At 48.0% G+C, this 17,416-nt stretch overlaps 1 protein-coding gene across 8 annotated transcripts in view; it reads left to right on the forward strand.

Moving 5' to 3' along the window:
* TANC1 (tetratricopeptide repeat, ankyrin repeat and coiled-coil containing 1) overlaps window positions 1-17,416 on the forward strand; it is a 232,017-nt gene that overhangs the window by 192,734 nt on the left and 21,867 nt on the right. For all 8 annotated transcript variants that reach the window (XM_032355656.1, XM_032355651.1, XM_032355654.1 and 5 more), the window contains 4 exons: window positions 744-866; window positions 7,473-7,709; window positions 9,714-9,899; window positions 12,450-12,528. In XM_032355656.1, the coding sequence (XP_032211547.1) occupies window positions 744-866; window positions 7,473-7,709; window positions 9,714-9,899; window positions 12,450-12,528 (625 nt within the window). The remainder of the gene's footprint in view (window positions 1-743; window positions 867-7,472; window positions 7,710-9,713; window positions 9,900-12,449; window positions 12,529-17,416) is intronic.

A 17,416-nucleotide genomic window follows, 5' to 3' on the forward strand; every position in this document is an offset into this window, starting at 1 on the left:
TGAGCCACATTTGTCTTTCCCCCTTTGAGTCTCTTTTAAAACTTCATTTTCACCTAAAGATTCCACTTCATTCATTCCCTGTTGTTTCTTGGGTGTATAGATGTTGAAGAGCCTGAACTACATGACCTGTGGGGTTTTGTACTCCTTGGATTTTCTGCGTCCCCATTTCTCGGGGTCTAGTTTAACGTTTTTTTTTGTTTTTTGTTTTTTGTTTTTTGTTTTTCTCTTTCCTCTAGATTTCCTGTCATTTGGTAGTTATATCTAGAGGCTTAATCAGGTTCAGGTTTGATTGTTGCTTTCTTGGGGGTGGGCAGAATGTCACAGTTACTTTTGAGTTTAAACTTCTAAGTCTGTTGGGGCTTTCTGGCATCAGGAGGGGTAGCATTTGGGCTTGCTTCTCTTAATGGCTGTTACCAGTGACTACTGATGTCTGCCTGGACTCTTCATGAAGGGTTGCAGAATGATGATACTCCCAGTTTTTATTCTTCCTTTATGAAGTGATTGGAGAACTTCTATAAAAAGAAACTTTCTCTTCTGCTGTAGTGTATGTAGCAAGGGCAGGCACGTTCCTTGACTCTCGCTTTTAGGGAAGGAAGTCAGGCTCCCAGGTCCTGCCATTCTTCGTGCCACAGCATATGCCCTGCCTTAGTGCCCAGCTGCCCCCTCCCAGGTGTACCCCCATTGCAGCCAGACACCCCTGGGAACAGAGACATGGACGCCCATTTGTCTCTGATTGCTTCCAGGGCCTCAGTAAGAAGACAGGAATCTCTTCGAGTCACCTCCAAGCCCTGTGGATCGGTTACAGCACCGAGGGGCTCTCTGCTGCCCTCGCCTCCCTCAGGAACCTCTACACTCCCAATGTGAAGGTGAGCGACCCTCTGCATGGAGAGCCCCCAGCCCCCGCCACTGTTCCTCCAGCCGTCCTGCCTTCCTCTGCCCTGGGGAGTGACCAGAGGAGCTGGCCGAGCTGCTGATGATGCTTTTTTCACTAATATAAGTCAAAGAGGCTTGAATGCCCTATGACTGGTTCTCTCCAGAAGTTTAGCTTTTGCTTGGGCGGGAGAATGGGTGCTGCCGCGTGAGCATGTGGTGACAGTTTCAGAGCGGATGTGATGAGGAAGCAGTTCACAAAGGAGAGCAAAGGTCGAAGGGAGATTTCCAGGGGAAATGGATTTTTAAAATGTCTTGGGTTTCGAATCTGGGCCATCTCTTTATGGTTCATAGGAAATTAAGCATTGATGGGCGACAATAAAGCAATGGGTACACAGAGACACACTGTTCTAGAAGTTGCATGTACGTGTGTTTGTGATCATGGGAGGCATAGCAGGCAGGGGTCGGCCCACGGCTGGGCCAGGAGTGTCCTCACTCTTGATCACTGGCTGTCATGTCACGGTGTTCTGCTGTGTTTCTAGAGTAGATTTTCCTTCCTTGTTTAGCCCAGTCTGGGAATCTAAAACACATGAGGGCCAAGTGTCTGTTATGGCAGCAGAGAAGGGCTGACTCGAGAAAGAGTGTGGGAATGACTGGTTTACATTACAGCCGCTTACAACCATCCTGTGGGGTGCAAGGCAAAAAGATCACAAATGTCTTCCACTGGACATGTCAGCGAGACTCCAGGCCTTTCAGCCCTGGGTGCTGACGTGCCCTGCTGCGTACAGAACCTCTGAGGCCGTTTCTCAAGGAGCCAGGTTCTCCCCTTCCAACACCTCCATGAACACAGTCCTGCCTCTTCCCTGCTCAGTAGCATGAAGGGCGAGTGTAAGTAAGTGGTCATGTGGGGAAGGAGGAGCGAAGCCCTGGAGGTTTCTGGGCATCTCCCTTCCCTCTTCCTTCCTCCAGTTCATCAGGCCCACCTGGGAAGGGTGCTCTGGGGACACTCCTGGGGGCTCCTGCCCCTCTCCTCCCCTGCCGTCTGCACACCCCACCCTCAGTGCCTCTGCCTTAGCTGTGTGTCTGCAAGAATGGACCTTGCAGACCGCTTCCTTGGTAGATAGAGTTCTGCCCCCGCGCTCCCTCCTCTGCCTTCCTGGTGCTTGGGAGAAGCTAGAATGAGCAGACCGAGGAGAGGAGGCCACGTGTCAGGAAGGATGTGGCAGTGCTCTGAGTCTGGGGCAGCTCCCCCCCGGGCCCTGATGGCCCGGGCAGCGCCCCGGGGTTGGGTAGACAAGGGCCACTGTGCCTGGACGGATGCACAGTGGAACTTTGCAAAGAGGAGCACTGCCTCGTTCGGGCAGCCTCAGCCCTCTGTTAGGGTTCCAGGCTTGAGGAGCCCAGGGCACCTTGGATTTCAGCCTCCCTCCCCTCTTGGCTGGGCCTCTGATAGCAGAGCACCATGGACGGCCACTCACAAGGACGCTGTGCTCTGCCCTGCTCCCTCACCTGACAGATAGGTGTGATTGCCGCGTGCCGGCTGAACCCACAGGAACGCCGTGCAAGGCGGGTGGATGGGGATGTGGATGTTTGTAGGGAAGGAGGTGGAGCTCCTGCTCACTGGGAGCTCTTCCCTTCTGGGTGGAGGTACTCTAGAAGAAAGGTGGAGACCACGGCTGAGTTTTAAGTTCACATACGGAAGAAATCCTATTAAGAATTTTTGTTTTACTTAGATTTTACATAAATGAGAGTCGAGGTTACTGTGATAACATGGTTTCCTCTTTCAGCTAAAAGCATATCTTTTGGCTTCTCCATAATTAGTAAAATTCTGTAATGATGAGGAAGAAAAATAATAAAAATGTCCATATCTGTTTTCATTACTTGAATGAATTATGGGCACAGAAGTTACTCTTTGAATGTGGAGAGAAGTAAATGGGAAGTGTCATACCCTGTCGAGTTCGAGTTTTTAAGACAGTGAATTAAAAGGTACAGAGTGAGAATGTAATGAGCTTGACCCGCCTGAGATCATAGACTTCCCTTTTCAACATACTCGCAATTTTAAGAGTTGTCTTTGTTTTGTAGAACTCCAGTGTCACCTACATCTACATGATGCCCAGAATTCTATGACTTGGTTATAGAATTTTAAGGCTTTCCATTATCCTTCTGTTTCTTTTATGTTTCAGGGGGAAAAAAAGGGTTTTCACAGAATCTTGAACAAATTACAGTAATTTAAAATTATGCATGCAATTAAGGAACTTTTTTTAGAGAGTATTAAATGTTGTCATACAGGAATGAATGTCATTTTGAGCAATAATTGCAGTTTGCCACTTTGGTAAATTAAAGTGACTTGCTCCAGAATGATTGCTTGGTAGATGAGTTTTAATTTTACTGGCATGCTAGTGATTTCTAACAGCGTAGTCTCCCCTTGCAGGCCGGGGTCATGCCGGCCCACTGGGTCCTGGCTGCCAGGGCTTCTAGGCACCCGCCTGGCGGGTTGTTTTGCTCACGTGGTCCCATCAGAGTGGCAGCCAGCTGTGGGCTTCCCAGAGCCATGAACTGGGAGAATTGGGGCTGTGATTCTTCTGGCTGAAGGCAGAGGGAGGGGGGGAGACGGGAATTAGGCTTGGACTTTGGCCGGACTTGCCCTGATGCAAAGCGTCTGGTCATATTCTGCATGACAGTAGGCAATACTCATTTAAAGGGGTTCTTTTGGTCTGAACCTGTGGGATACTGGGAAAACTGGAACTCTGGTGCCTCTTCTGGTTTTTCATGATCTCATTGGTTTGCCTGTCTTCTTTAAACCCCTTTTTAATTTTCTTCCATTCATTAAACCAGACGCTTATAGATAATATTTCCATTTCCAAATGTTAGGCAGGGAGAGCTTATGTGGTAGGAAGGAAGAGGAAATTTCCATGGGGTTAGGAATTAGTGTATAGGATGAACCATTAAGTCCCTTCCTTGAATGCGGAGTAATCTTAGCTAGAGCTGCCGCAGCCGCCACTGAACCACAACAGTAATGAGCTTTGTGCCCAGAGCTGATCTGTGCCTTTCCCCTCGGAGCCTCTGTTTTCTCACCTGTCAAATAGGAGGTGACCAAAGAACCGGTCTTACACGATCCGAAACCTCATCAAGATGTTACCACTTTTGGAAGAACATCTGGCATCTCTTGTGTGATAGTAAAAAACAAAATTTAACCAAAGGAAATATGAAGATCTAATTGGCTCTATTAAGGGATTCATGAATGGGTCAGCATCCCATCTAGTGAGCAGAGGGGCGCATGGAGGAGTTGTACAAAATGGCAGGTTTTCAGAGGAAGGAGAGTGGGGGAGGAAAGTTATAAGCAAAAGTAAAGAAAAGATTGTTCCAGGCAAGGTCACTTTCCCATAGGGGAAAGGGCAGGGCGTTTTGTTTTTTTTGTTTTTTTTTTAAGATTTTTAAAATTTATTTGACAGCAAGAGCCTGCACAGTAGGGGGAGTGGCAGGGAGAGGGAGAAGCAGGCTCCCTGAGAAGTAGAGACTCCCTGCTGACTCAATCCCGGGACCCTGGGATCACTACCTGAGCCCTGAGCTGAAGGCAAACGCTTGGGGGTAAGAGGGGTCTTGTTTGCAGATATCTCATTTTCCATCTTCCTACGGCAGGTAGAGAAGGCTCCTATGGCAGATGACCTCACTAATGCTGATCAGAAAATTCCAGATTGACAGATTAAGACTTAGTTTCTGGGGCACCTGGGTGGCTCAGTGGATTAAAGCCTCTGCCTTCAGTTTAGGTCATGATCCCAGGATCCTGGGATCGAGTCCCGCATCGGGCTCTCTGCTCGGGGGGGAGCCTGCTTCTCCATCTCTCTCTGCCTGCCTCTCTGCCTACTTGTGATCTCTGTCTGTCAAATAAATAAATACAATCTTAAAAAAAAAAATAAAGACTTAGTTTCTGGAGGAGATTGAAACTGCATCCAGGGCTTAGGTATTAAGCCCCGGTCTGGTGACTTGGGCTGGCCCAAGTAACACCATCCATTTTGGACTGGTGGTTTTCTTTTTAATGATGGTTAAGTGAGTTCTTTTTATTAGGTTTTGCCTACTCTCAGGGAACTGAGACTCTGCTGTAGGCCCCTGAGAACTTCTGGATGTACCTTCCCAGTGCCTGTTACAGGAGATGCTACATCTCCCCTCAAGTAAGCAGGAGGTCTCCCTGCTGCTCTGTGCTAGTGACGGGGCAGGGGCTGTTAGGTGGACCTCTGGGTTGCCAGGCACCTGGAGTCTTGTCCCTTCTAAAGAGTCTGTGGAAGGTGACTGACAATAGCAATTAATATTTATTTAGCACTTACAGGATGCTAGGGCTGTGCCAAGAACTGTATGTGTGTGAGGCATGCTCATTTTTAATCTTTGCAACAAGTCAGAGAAGTGAAACTCTTATGTCCGTTTTTCCAAAGAGGATGTGGAGCCTGGAGACAATTGGTAGCGTGTCTCAAATCTCACAGCTGGAAGGGTGCCTGGCTCCGAGCAGGCCCGTGCTTTGCAGCTGCATTTATCACCTGATGTGTTTACAGCCCCGGCTGCCAACTAGAATCCCTTGGGAGCTCTTGATACCATGGCCAAGTCAGAATCTCCAAGTGTGGGCCTCAAACATTGGAAACTCTGAAGTTCCCAGGGGGGTTTCCGTGTGCAGTGAGGTTAGGAACTGTGGGCTAGGGAGAGAGCCACAGACCAATTGGGGGTTAAGTGGTAAAAATACCAGTAGCATCACACCAGCAAAGGAAATGTTTTTCCCAAGAAGCAGATGAACTGTGGGTTGGTGACAGATATCTTTAGGAGAGCTCTGCCTCTAAGTGCATACCTTCCAGATAAAGTCTTGCAAGGAACCCAGCAAGGACGTACTAGACGTACAACACTGTTAGCAGAGTCCCTATGGGGTAAGATGGGATGGCATACTATTGTTTTCTTAGGAGACCCCTGAAGCACAGAGAGATTGAGTAATTTTCTGAAAGTCTCACAGCAAGTTTAGTGTGTGGTGGATGTAGTAATTAGTAGAAAAAGCTGGTGATTTTCTGGGAGTCTTCTGTGGCTGACAGTCCCAGAGGCACATGAACATTTTAATGTATTGTACTTTTTCTTTTAGGGATGCTTTTTTGTAAAGAAAAGAGTATTTGCCGTTATTTTCGGCTTTAGTAGCTCACTGTTAATTATTTAATCCTGTGATGATTGTTTACCTGTCAGAAAAATGAATTTTCTGTTTTTATTTAGATTAAGCAGTGATTTTTCAAAGTGTGGTCTGCTGACCAACAGCATCCATATCATCTGGGAAAACTCATTAAAAATGCACAGTCTCAGGCCCTCCTGCAGACCTACTGAGTCAGAGATCTGGGGGTGGGACCTGAAGATGTGCATTTTAAATATACTTTTTAAATAAAAGGTTTTTGTGGTTTTTTTACTTCTGTTTAAAAAAACCATGAAATTTACTGTCTTAACTCTTTTTAAGTGCAGAATTCGGTAGTGTTAGGTGTACTCCTGTTATTGTACAATAGATCTCCTGAACTTTTTCATCACAAAACTAAAACCCTGCGCTCACTAAACAACTTGTTTTCCCCTCCCCATACCCCCTGGTAACCGCCATTCTACTTCTGTCTCTCTGGATTTCACTTCTCTAGGCAGCCCATGTAAGGGGACATCAGTGTTTGTCTTTTCTTGTTGTGACCAGCTTTTTTTTTTTTTTTAACTTAGTCTCATGTCCTCAAGGTTCATCCATGGTACAGTATGTGACAGGATTGCCTTCCCTTTTTCTTTTTTTAAAGGTTTTATTTATTTATTTGAGAAACAGAGCACGCAGAAGGAGAGGGAGAAGCAGGCTCTCTGTTGAGCAAGGAGCCTGATGTAGGTCTCGATCCTAGGACCCTGGGATCACAACCTGAGCTGAAGGCAGCTGCTTGACCAACTGAGCCACCCAGGCACCCCTGGATTGCCTTCCTTTAAAGGCTGGATAATGGGACGCCTGGGTGGCTCAGTTGGTTAAGCAGCTGCCTTCGGCTCAGGTCATGATCCCAGCGTCCTGGGATCGAGTCCCACATCCGGCTCCTTGCTCCGCAGGGAGCCTGCTTCTCCCTCTGCCTCTGTCTGCCATTCTGTCTGCCTGTGCTCGCTCTCTCTCTCTCTGATAAATAAATAAAATCTTTAAAAAAAAAAAAAAGGTTTTAAAAAAAATAAATAAAGGCTGGATAATACTCCATTGTATGTAGGCACCACTTCTGTTTCTCCATTCATGAGTCCACAGACATTTTAATTAGCTTCCATCTCTTGGCTACTGTGAAGAGTGCTGCAGTGATCCCCGGGGGTGCAGATATGTCTTTGAGATCCTGATTTCCTTTCCACTGGATATAGTCCCAGAAGTAGGATTGCTTCTAGAGGAAGGTCCACACAGTTTTCCACAGCAGCTGCCATTTTAGATTTCCACCGCCAAGAAAGGACACGGTCTGTGCGTTTTGGGTCATACTGTTGCATACTCTAGCTTGAGGGCCCCGGATTAAAGTACAGATGCTGCCCCTCTCTGCACATGCTATTGTGACTGATATTTATGTGAAAAATTAATCTTGTTGGGGGACATCAATCAACAGGTGAGCCGTCTCCTGATTTTGGGAGGGGCCAACGTGAACTACAGGACAGAAGTGTTAAATAACGCCCCAATCCTTTGCGTCCAGTCCCACCTCGGCCATGAGGAGGTGGTCACTCTGCTCCTGGAATTTGGCGCCTGCCTGGAGGGAACGTCGGAGAATGGCATGACCGCCCTCTGCTATGCCGCAGCTGCCGGCCATATGAAGCTGGTGTGTCTGCTGGCCAAGAAGGGTGCCAGGGTAAGCCGTGGCATTCCCCAGTGGGTGGGGCTGGGGTGATGTCTTCAGAGCCTTATTAGAATTATCGTCAGCAGGGCCAGCCTCTCTGCTTTGTCGAATTGCAACAGATAGAAATTGCCACACAAACAGAAAGGGTGAGCAGCCTGTGTCAGGCGGAGCCTGAGGGTGGTGCTCGGGGCGCAGCCTTGGCGGGGAGAGAGGGTCCTGTGTTTTGCTCATAAACTTTGAACTCTGCTTCATACTGTCCAAAACGAGGCAGATACCAAGAACACCCCTGGCCACTGGCCGTAGGAGGGGGGAGTTATCCTTCCAAAAGCCTGGAGATGGTGACCTAGAGCTCAGTCACACATTGTAACACAGCGCTGGATTGATTGAAAAGATTTTAGATGTTTGATTTTTTTTTTCCCTCTCTTCTGCCTACCCCATTTCATTGCATGTCTCTCTCTCTCTTTTTCTTAAAGATTTTGTCAGACAGCTAGTGAATGTGAACCAGGGGGAGGGGCAGAGGGAGAGAGAGATACAGGCTCCCCACTGAGCAGGGAGCCCAGTGCACCAGGCTCAAACCCAGAACCCTGGGATCATGACCTGAGTGGAAGGCAGATGTTTCACCGACTGAGCCACCCAGGCGTCCCTCATGTCTCTTTTTTTAAACAATCAAATGAGTCCTGTGGGTCTTAGAAGCCACATGCTTGAGCATGTGGCACAGGAGCCGGACAGCCGGAATCCCCATTTCTCCACCTGCCAGAGAGGATACTGGACACCCTGTGGAGCCTGTGTGCCTCGGGCTTCCCATCTGTATAATGAGTATGACAACAGGATCTACCACAGGGCTGCTGTGTGAGCATTAAGTAAATGTAACCATGTTATTAAGTAAGTTACTCTAGGGTCATCAATGTGAAGAGATTAAATGAGAACAGTGCCAAGCTCACAGTAAACTATATAGGTTTACTATAAGCATTTCGTTGGGGGGGGGTGTGCAATAGAAATAAATTGCTGATATTTGTCCTTATGGTGAATTAAGTTTCAACAAAAAGACATTTATTAGGCTTACAGTAACTGTGGAGCCTTTCTGTTTTCCCCTCCAAAATACAACATCTGGGACAAATGAACTTTAGCTCCCGGAAGAAGGAGAGTGCTGGCAGTGAAGTAGTGGGTTCCTTCATTTTTGCATCTAAACTGTGGCACCTTTATTCCGAGGCTGGCCGGCCCTTCCCAGCACAGCTGACAGCCCTACAGGAGGAGATTGGGTGGCATTCAGGGGGCTCCTGCAGAGCTTTCTGGTGGGGGTGCAGAGTGTCCCCAGAATCTGCAAGGGGGTGAGGGCAGACCCTGAGCTCCTTTCAAGTGCAGTATTTCTGGGATTAGATAGGGAATGACACATCGTCTGCGGCCTCTTGGACCTTTAGGAGGTAGGCCGCCCTTAGACACTGACCTTGTGGCGAGCTGACCTTCCTGGCTTTGAGCCCCCACTTTACCTGCTAACTCGTCCTAGCTCACCTGACTGTACATGACCTCCTTCCCCAGTTACATAACCTTCAGGGTCCCTTGCTGCTCTTTCCTGTTCATAGCTGGGTTTTTCCAGATCCCTGCCTTTTGCTGCTCTCCTGGTTCAGTGACTCAACTGCTTTATTTCCCCAAATCCTAGCTTGTCAAAGCAGACTTAGAGTGTTCCACTCATGCGACCAGCATTGGGAAGGCCAGGGCTTTGGCTGAGGTTTTGGTCTGTGTCCTCACCCATGTCTCCCAGAGAACTTGGAGCTCTAAAGTCATTTGCTGGAGAGCCAGGAAGTGATTGCTAGATCTACAAAGGGTCCCAGTGGCCTGGGGTCCATTCACTACAAGAAAGTCATTCAAATGGAGAATCAGTGCTCTAGAGAAAGTTGCCTTGGAATGGGAACCCCACAAGCACCTGCCGTGGGATGGGGCTTGTGCACTTCATTTGGGGTGCACCCGTGATCTCTGAGGGGAGGTGATACTAAACCGGGCCCTTCTCCTGCCCCCCAGGTGGACCACTTGGATAAGAAAGGCCAGTGCGCCCTGGTGCACAGTGCACTGAGGGGTCACGGCGACATTCTCCGGTACCTGCTGACCTGTGAGTGGTCGGCGGGCCCTTCCCAGCCGGGCGCGCTGCGGAAGAGCCAAGCCCTGCAGCAGGCACTGACGGCGGCCGCCAGCATGGGCCACAGCTCGGTGAGTCGGCACTATGGGGTCCCTCCTGGGAAACTGGAAGTCACAGTGTGTCGGGTGCCTTTTCCGGTCTTCTTAGTTAGTTGCTAGCCTGTGATGCACATAAGGAATGAAAGGAAATGAGGATTTCAAGAAATGGCAGTTGGTTTGACCGCGTGTTCAGACCTTGGGCTGGTGTCCCACCCTTCCCGGGAGAGACCCCCGAGTCCAGGGTCTCAGTGCCCATGCGTGCTCTGCGCCAGGGTCGGTGAGGAGGGGGCCCGCATGGTACTCCTTCTCTGCTCCTTGTTAGTGTCCCAGTTCCTCCTCTGTTGTACGTTTACTCACCGGCCCTGCTGTCTTCCAGTTTTTCCCTTTGATTCATTCTTTTGTCCTTGTGATGGTTTAAAAATAATCACGTGGAATGCTAATTCTAAAATTGTTGGTGAGTATTTGAAGCATTTTTAAAAATAGGACTTGAAAGTTCTGCTAGCATGTGAGAATGTTTGTCATTCCTAGTCCCGGCACTGAAGGAAAGCTTCGTGGAGTAGTTAAATAGAGCTCTTATTTTTGGTAGGTGCTGGTATTTCTCCCTTTGAGGATTTAATTGTCATCTCCAGACCCGTGGGTCTGGGACTTAATAACATTTTACCTGTTCTCTTCTACCTCTTTCTCACTCTTTATTGCTTTCAGGCAATTAGAGTTGCCAATATTTGGTAAGATCCTAACCCACAATGATTTATAGTAAATTTGGGTGCAAAGCCAAAGCCAGCTGGCTGGCTGGCTTTCTGGCATTTAAGACACAAGGGCAGACACACGGTCATGTGCACACACACCCCTGTGCACACATGCACGCATGTGTATGGACTGAAAGCTGGCTTAATTGTGGCATTTAAAACATTAAAAGTACAGGTAGATAGTGTACTTAAGCCAGCACGATATATCGCAACAAATGCAGAAATACAAGAGAATGCAGCTGTCTTCTCTTAAGACATGTAAAAAAGATTTACGAAAATATGAAACAATGCCAGCCAACCTACCTATGTATTTTATTTTTGGAAAAAAGTAGTAATTTCATTTCAAAAATACATATTTTGTAGCAATATGTTAAATGTTATTGTATAATGGGTGTATAGTTATTCCTTTAAAATAAAACTATGAATGTGTTTTTTAAATTGCCATATATGTAGATGCACTGAGAGAGTGTTAAATACACACATTTGCAAATAGTGATGTTTTCCCTTTTTAAAGTGGTCCCTAAATCTGTGTGGGAACAGAGTGTGAAAAATCATCATAAGGAGGACAATGAATGCCATGTATAGATGTGACCGTTGTCTTAACTCCTGTCATACTCAACTTGTTTCAAAGCTGGCTGGGAGGAAGGCTGTGCAGAAGCAGCCTCTGTGGGGCCCGGAATGGTCTCCGGGAAGGGGGTAGGGCTCCTTCACCAGAAGACTTGAAGGGTGTAGTCCTTTGCTAATGCTGTTGAAACAAGTGACCACAAGCTCCCATGTCTTCAAATAACACACACCTATTCTCTTACAGTTCTACAGGTCTGAAGGCTGAAATTCAGGTGTCAGAAAGCCAGTGTTCCTTCTGGGGGATCTAGAGGAGAACATTTCCTTGCCTTTTTAGAGCTTCTAGAAGCTTTGTATTCCTTCGGTAGTGGCCCCTTCTTCTGTATTCAAAGTGTGTTACTCTAACCTGTGCTTCTCTCATCCCATCTCCTTGCTCTGACATTGGTTCCTCCTTTCCCTCTTTTGAGTGATTATGTCAGGTCTCTGTGAGATGTACACCTGATAATCAGGATACTCATCTCATGTCAAGGTTCATAATCACATCTGTGGATTCCCTCTTGTCTATAAGGTAACATTCACAGGTTTCCAGGCAGAGGATGTGGACATATTGGGGCCGTGATGCAGGCTGCCACAAAGGCTATGGCTTGGGAGAATGGAAAAGGGCCTTGTGACGATCTCCTCTTGGCACTGTTGCACAGGGTGAACGCTGGCTTGGGGCTCACGTGCTGCCATTTCCCCACGAGCCAGCACTCCTGCCTGCACACTTGGGATCCAATGCTCTGTTTGCTAAGGGAGAAAGGAAAAGAGCTAGGGAAAAGAAGAAGAATGTTGTCAGTAGAAAAATCATCTGGATGATACTATTTATTTTATTTTATTGAAAAGGTGTATCTTGCTTTGTTTTCTGTCTTTGTGAAAAAACGGATTCCCTGTCTCATGGCGATTTATGCAGAAACTGCACTTTGTACCATCTCCCGTGTCCTTTGTTGATTAGGCTGGCATATTTGGGTCATGTTGGAATTCATTAGAATTCTGAGTGCCTAGTAATCCTGAACGATGTTGCTGACATTCACTGAGGTTTTTTTTTATTCTTCTAAAAGTGAAAATGTGAATAGCATATGAATTATGCTTGAAAACAGTTTTCATTGTATTTTGTCTCCTTGTGCAGCATGAGATAATCATGGTTACAAAAACAACACCCTCTCTCCTTTGATACATGGGATATAATAAGCACATATGGCTCTGAGAACTCATTAAGTCACCTTGCCACTTCTGACAGGTGGTCCAGTGCTTGCTGGGGCTGGAGAAGGAGCACGAAATAGACGTCAATGGCACTGACGCGCTGTGGGGAGAAACAGGTAATTATGGTTCCCCGGCTTGTGGTCTGGGCCAGCTTTCTTGATGGGCTAGCCCCCGTTTTGGCCTGAATTGTCTTAAAAATGACTTGGGATGCATGTAGTCCTATTGTTACTTTATCACGAGGCATTTGAAGGGTAGAGCTTTTAAAACTTCCCAAATGAGTAGTAAAAACTTTTCTCGACACCAGTAAAATAATTTTTGAATTAGACTAGCAGTTCCTGCAACATCTAATGAATCTCAGCTAGAAATACCGAAATATGATGGTAGTTTCTGCGTGATAGAGTCTTCTGTATCTGAACTAGCCTGGTCTTCCTGTGAATGATGTAGCCTGAGCAGGGCAGGAACTTCCAGCCTGGTATTCTGATGAATCGATGGTGCCGGGCAAGGAAGGCTGCAGCCAGTCTTGCAGAATGAGAACAGGACTGCAACCCCGGGGTGGGGGGTGGGGGTGGGGAACTATTTAAAGTCCTGATTATAAGATACTAAATCCCTTTTCATCAGTGTGTGGGGTATCGTGTTTAACTGTAGTGCGGGAGGGAAGCCCGAGGTGAGTACATCCTGATGAAGATTTGAGTCACTTACTTGTCAGATGAGTGCGGATAATGCTGCTTTGAAATTTTCCATTTGACTGAGTTGGGTTTCAAAAGATAAGACTCCAAGTGATGAGTTGTTATTGAATCGGTGTAACCAAGAGTGTTAAAATGCATTTCCAGGCTGTGGCTTGTGGCATACATACCTTGGAGATACTGTAGGTTCAGCTCCAGGCACCACAATAAAGCAAATAACAAAATGAAGCAAGTCAAATGAATTTTGGGGGTTTCCAGTCCATGTAAATGTTCACATTGTACTGTAGCCTGCTAATTGTGTGGTAGCATTATGTCTTTAAAAATATACACACCTCGATTAAAAAATAATCTTTGCCCAAAAAAGCTATCCTTTAGGCTTTGAGTGAATCATAATCACTGATCACAGATCACCAAACAAATAAAATAATGGAAAAGTTTAAGTATTGTAGGAATTACCACATGTGACCCAAAGACATGGAGTAAGCAACTATGATTGGAAAACAACCCTTTCTCGGTGGCAAGGTTACCACAGACTTTCAGTTTATAAAAAACACAGTGTCTGTGACCTGCAGTAAAGTGCAATAAAACAAGGTATGCCTGTGTCGGCCTTCAGTCTGTACCTGCGCAGTATTTCCACATGCTTCCCAGTTGTTTCCTAGCAAGCCAAACGCTAGTGGGTAGAGCTGCTCAGCTAACTCACACTTGGGAAGCACATCCAGTGCCCAGCAGGGAGTACGGGCCTGCGCTCCCGAGCCTCCTGGCGCCCTCTCTCTGGGGCTGTTGCCATGTGACTGGCTTAGGAAGCTCGCTGTGGTACCTCCGGAGAAGGCAGGCCCAGATGGGGTTTGATTACACTTGGGCTGAACGCGCATAGGTTTAACTAGTGTCCTGGATTCTGTGGAGCCTCTCTTCCACCTGTTCAAGCAGTACAGGCTGCTCTGTAATTTGGCAAAAGAGAAGCGTCCATCCACTTTCATATTGTGTGGCAGGTAGCAGTGTGGCGCCCGCCAGGTCACAGCGCAGGACTTGGCTTTGTACTGAGCCAGAGGTCAGCATCCCTATGTGGACTGCCTCACTGCGGGACCCGTTTCTGTTCGCTGACAACCCTCGGAAGTAAAAGAAGTTATTTACTTCCTGGCTGTGTTTGGTCATCATTCCCGAATGTGGTCCGTGGTGCTTTGCGTCTCAAGCACTCTGAACTGGAGCTTGTGGGACTCCAGGCACAGCCCAAGGGTAGCATCCCCCGAGAGATCCTCTCGGGAACGTGGGAGGGAGACGGGCGTAACTGGAAGCATATGGATAAAGCAGTTCGGCATTTCTTTTTGAACCTCTGTGGAGGTTAATACAGGTCTGCTCAGTAGACAGTCAGCGATGGCCAGCTTGGCTTTAGGATACCCACCGATGGGGTCACCAGGCAGGGTCTCCTTGGCCCGTGTTTGGCTCGCCTTCCCATCCTTTCTCTGTGCAGCGGTGCCGCCCGGTTTGCTGATGGCAGCTCCCTGCCCCTCCCTGCTCTCACAGCCATGTTCCAGAAGTGGGGCAGCTACATCTGTGCACAAAATCCTTCCCCACTTTGCTGCCGGGAGAGACCGTTGAGCACCTTGTGTATCTCCTTTATGTTGCAAAAGTGTTGTTTTCATGCCTGTTGCTGATCAGAAGCTGCAAGTCATCCGCGATGACAGCTGACGGCCAGAGAGGAAGGAGCCCAGGGAACAGCAGTCCTCTTGGAGGTTTCTGGTCACTCTGGCCAGTCGTGGCAGGGTTGGTTGGAGTAGGGACAGTCATGTGCCTTCTGTACCCTGAGCATCTCCCTGCTGAAGACCGGGAGTCACTAAATGTCATCACAAAAGGGGATGGTTCCTATCTGAGGTTGAAAGTATAATAGATTTTAAAGACTTTCATCTAAAATAATAACAGGGTTTAATTTGAAAGTTTATTGCCGTAAACCTGCAGCTTTTAGAAAACTTACAGGACGTGTCTACTGCCTTTAAGAACAGAGAGCTTAATTTATGTAAGTCTCCCTTTCACCAACACCTGGGCCCATTTGCTTTTCATGTTTGGTTGACATTTAGAGTCCCACTCTAGAGTCTGGTGAGAGGTGGTGGGACCCATCGGAAGACACGGAGGTACCAAGGAGGGAGGGGCTGGAGGGGGCCTCTACCCACAGCCCCTCTGAGCCTCTGCTCCGTGAGGGTTATTCACAGATGCTGCCAGATGGTCTCAGGCCCATGGTCTCAGGGCACCCTGGAACAGAACACCAACCTGTCAGATGCTTCTGTTATCTGTTTCAGGCGTTCCTCAGTCATGACAAGTAATTGCTGGCTCCCACGAAGTCCCAGCCCAACCGAGTTACTGTTTCCATATCTGTGTTTGTGGTGAATGAGCTCAGACTGAAATGATGGGAGATGCCTCACTGGTGATGGCATGCCATGGCGAGTTGTCCGAGGAGCTGTGGTTCCAGGCTGCAGGCTGCTCTCAAGCCTGTGAGCCTGCTCCCTGGGTGTTGGGTCAAATTTTCTCTTGCTCTGTAGGGAGACAGAGGCCCTTCTCTTTCAGCCTTTGTCATTTTATGTGCCTGTCTTGAAGCAGAGCCTTCCCCCACCCCGACTCCGTTGGGACATTTTGCAAGTCAGCCATTTATATATTTAGTTGTTGATGTTGTTTATTTATCAAAGGCTGTTGTCCCCAAACTGTGGGCTTTAAGACGTCAGATGTTTCCTGGTCTCTTGTGTGAATGGCGACTCTTGATTCTGGTGTTGTCCAGCAGAACTTTCTGTGATGTTGGAAATGCACTCTGTGCTCTCCAGCCTGGTGGCTTCGAGCCACTGGCCTCGGCTGGTGCTTGTCACTTGGGTGCTGGCTGAGTGAACAAGTGGGTTTATAGAAAACAAAACCGTATAGTTTATAGGGTAGGTGACATTAACCTTGCAGAATAATTTGGGACAAATTTTGTTGCTGGAGAGGAAGAGGTAAGAATCCTCTTGCTCCTGAGGCCCCAGTCTTGTAGTTTCTTTGTGTCTGTCATCGCACAGGTGGTGTCCTGCTGGATTCTGGGCTGGCTCAGAAACTCTCGTCTGAGTCAGCAGCGCCGTGCACGTGTGGAAAGTGGAGCAGGGTGCTGGCTCGCAAACGCAGGAACATGGCTGTTAGCGACCAGAAGGGGTGTGGGTGTGGCGGATAGCACCCAGCACCCGTGCCAGCCCCTCCTTGTGTCCCTGACGGCCCCATGCCTCCCTCCCTCTGCCGCCAGCTCCATTGCTCACCCACATGTGCTGTGCCCTCACACTGTTCCCTCAGAAACCCTTCCCACCGCTTTCTAGCTGGTCTGTCAACAGGCCTGAGGCCCTGGGCTTTGTGCGCGTCGGAGACAGCTCCCAGAGCTCCCCTTCCTTGATTTCTGCAACGGGCTGTCCTGTCAGGGGAAGTCAGAAGTCTGACTGAAATCCTTCCTGTCAAATGTTCTCTTACGTTGCTCAGGCTATTTCAGTTGGTAAGATAGTTTGGTTGGTAAACTCTTTCTAAAGAAGTTTAAGTATTGTAAGTACTATGGGTTTTTTTCTTTATAAGGATTTTATTTGTCAGGGAGAGAGTGGGAATGCTTGTGCACACAAAGCGGAGGAAGAAGCAGGCTCCTCGCTGAGCAGGGAGCCCGGTGCGGGGCTCAGTCCCAGGACCCTGGGATCATGACCTGAGCTGAAGGCAGACACTTAACTGGCTGAGCCACCTAGATCCCCCTAAATATTATGGTTTTTTTAATGCCAAAGCTGTTAATACCTGATTTGCCTCTCAAAGAGCTGACTCTCCTCTGCTGTCCATTGGGTAGCTTCTTCAGCTCCAGGGCCCTCCCTTTCCTGGCGGGTTGGGGCAGGTTGGTGTAGCATGTGTCCTAATCACGGCTCACTGTTCTCTTTATTCTGGACAGAATTCTGGGTAGGACCTGGCTGCCTCTGGAACTTGAATCTGAGGTCTAGCCCTGTCAGCTGGTGTTGGGTGCAGGGGTTACTCACATCTGTTTCTGTGCTGGACCATGAAGCTGAGTAATGAGTTGCACGGCATCCTTGATGTTTTCAAAGTTGCCATCTTTTCTCCCTGAAACTGCTTTAATTTCCCACTTTGTGGCTCTGCTAACCCTCCCAGGGGAGGCGTGACCTTCAGCTCTGAATCGCAGGTGGACCCAGGCCATGGACAGCTGAGCTTATTACACTAAGGTGCACACACCCCAGGAAACAGGATGCCTTACTGTTAGCTTAAAAATGGCCCTTTGTGGATAGGGAAACTATGGAAAGAACCTCGATGTCCATCAGCAGATGAATGGATAAAG

Source organism: Mustela erminea, chromosome 8, assembly GCF_009829155.1.
Source record: "Mustela erminea isolate mMusErm1 chromosome 8, mMusErm1.Pri, whole genome shotgun sequence".
Taxonomy (NCBI): domain Eukaryota; kingdom Metazoa; phylum Chordata; class Mammalia; order Carnivora; family Mustelidae; genus Mustela; species Mustela erminea.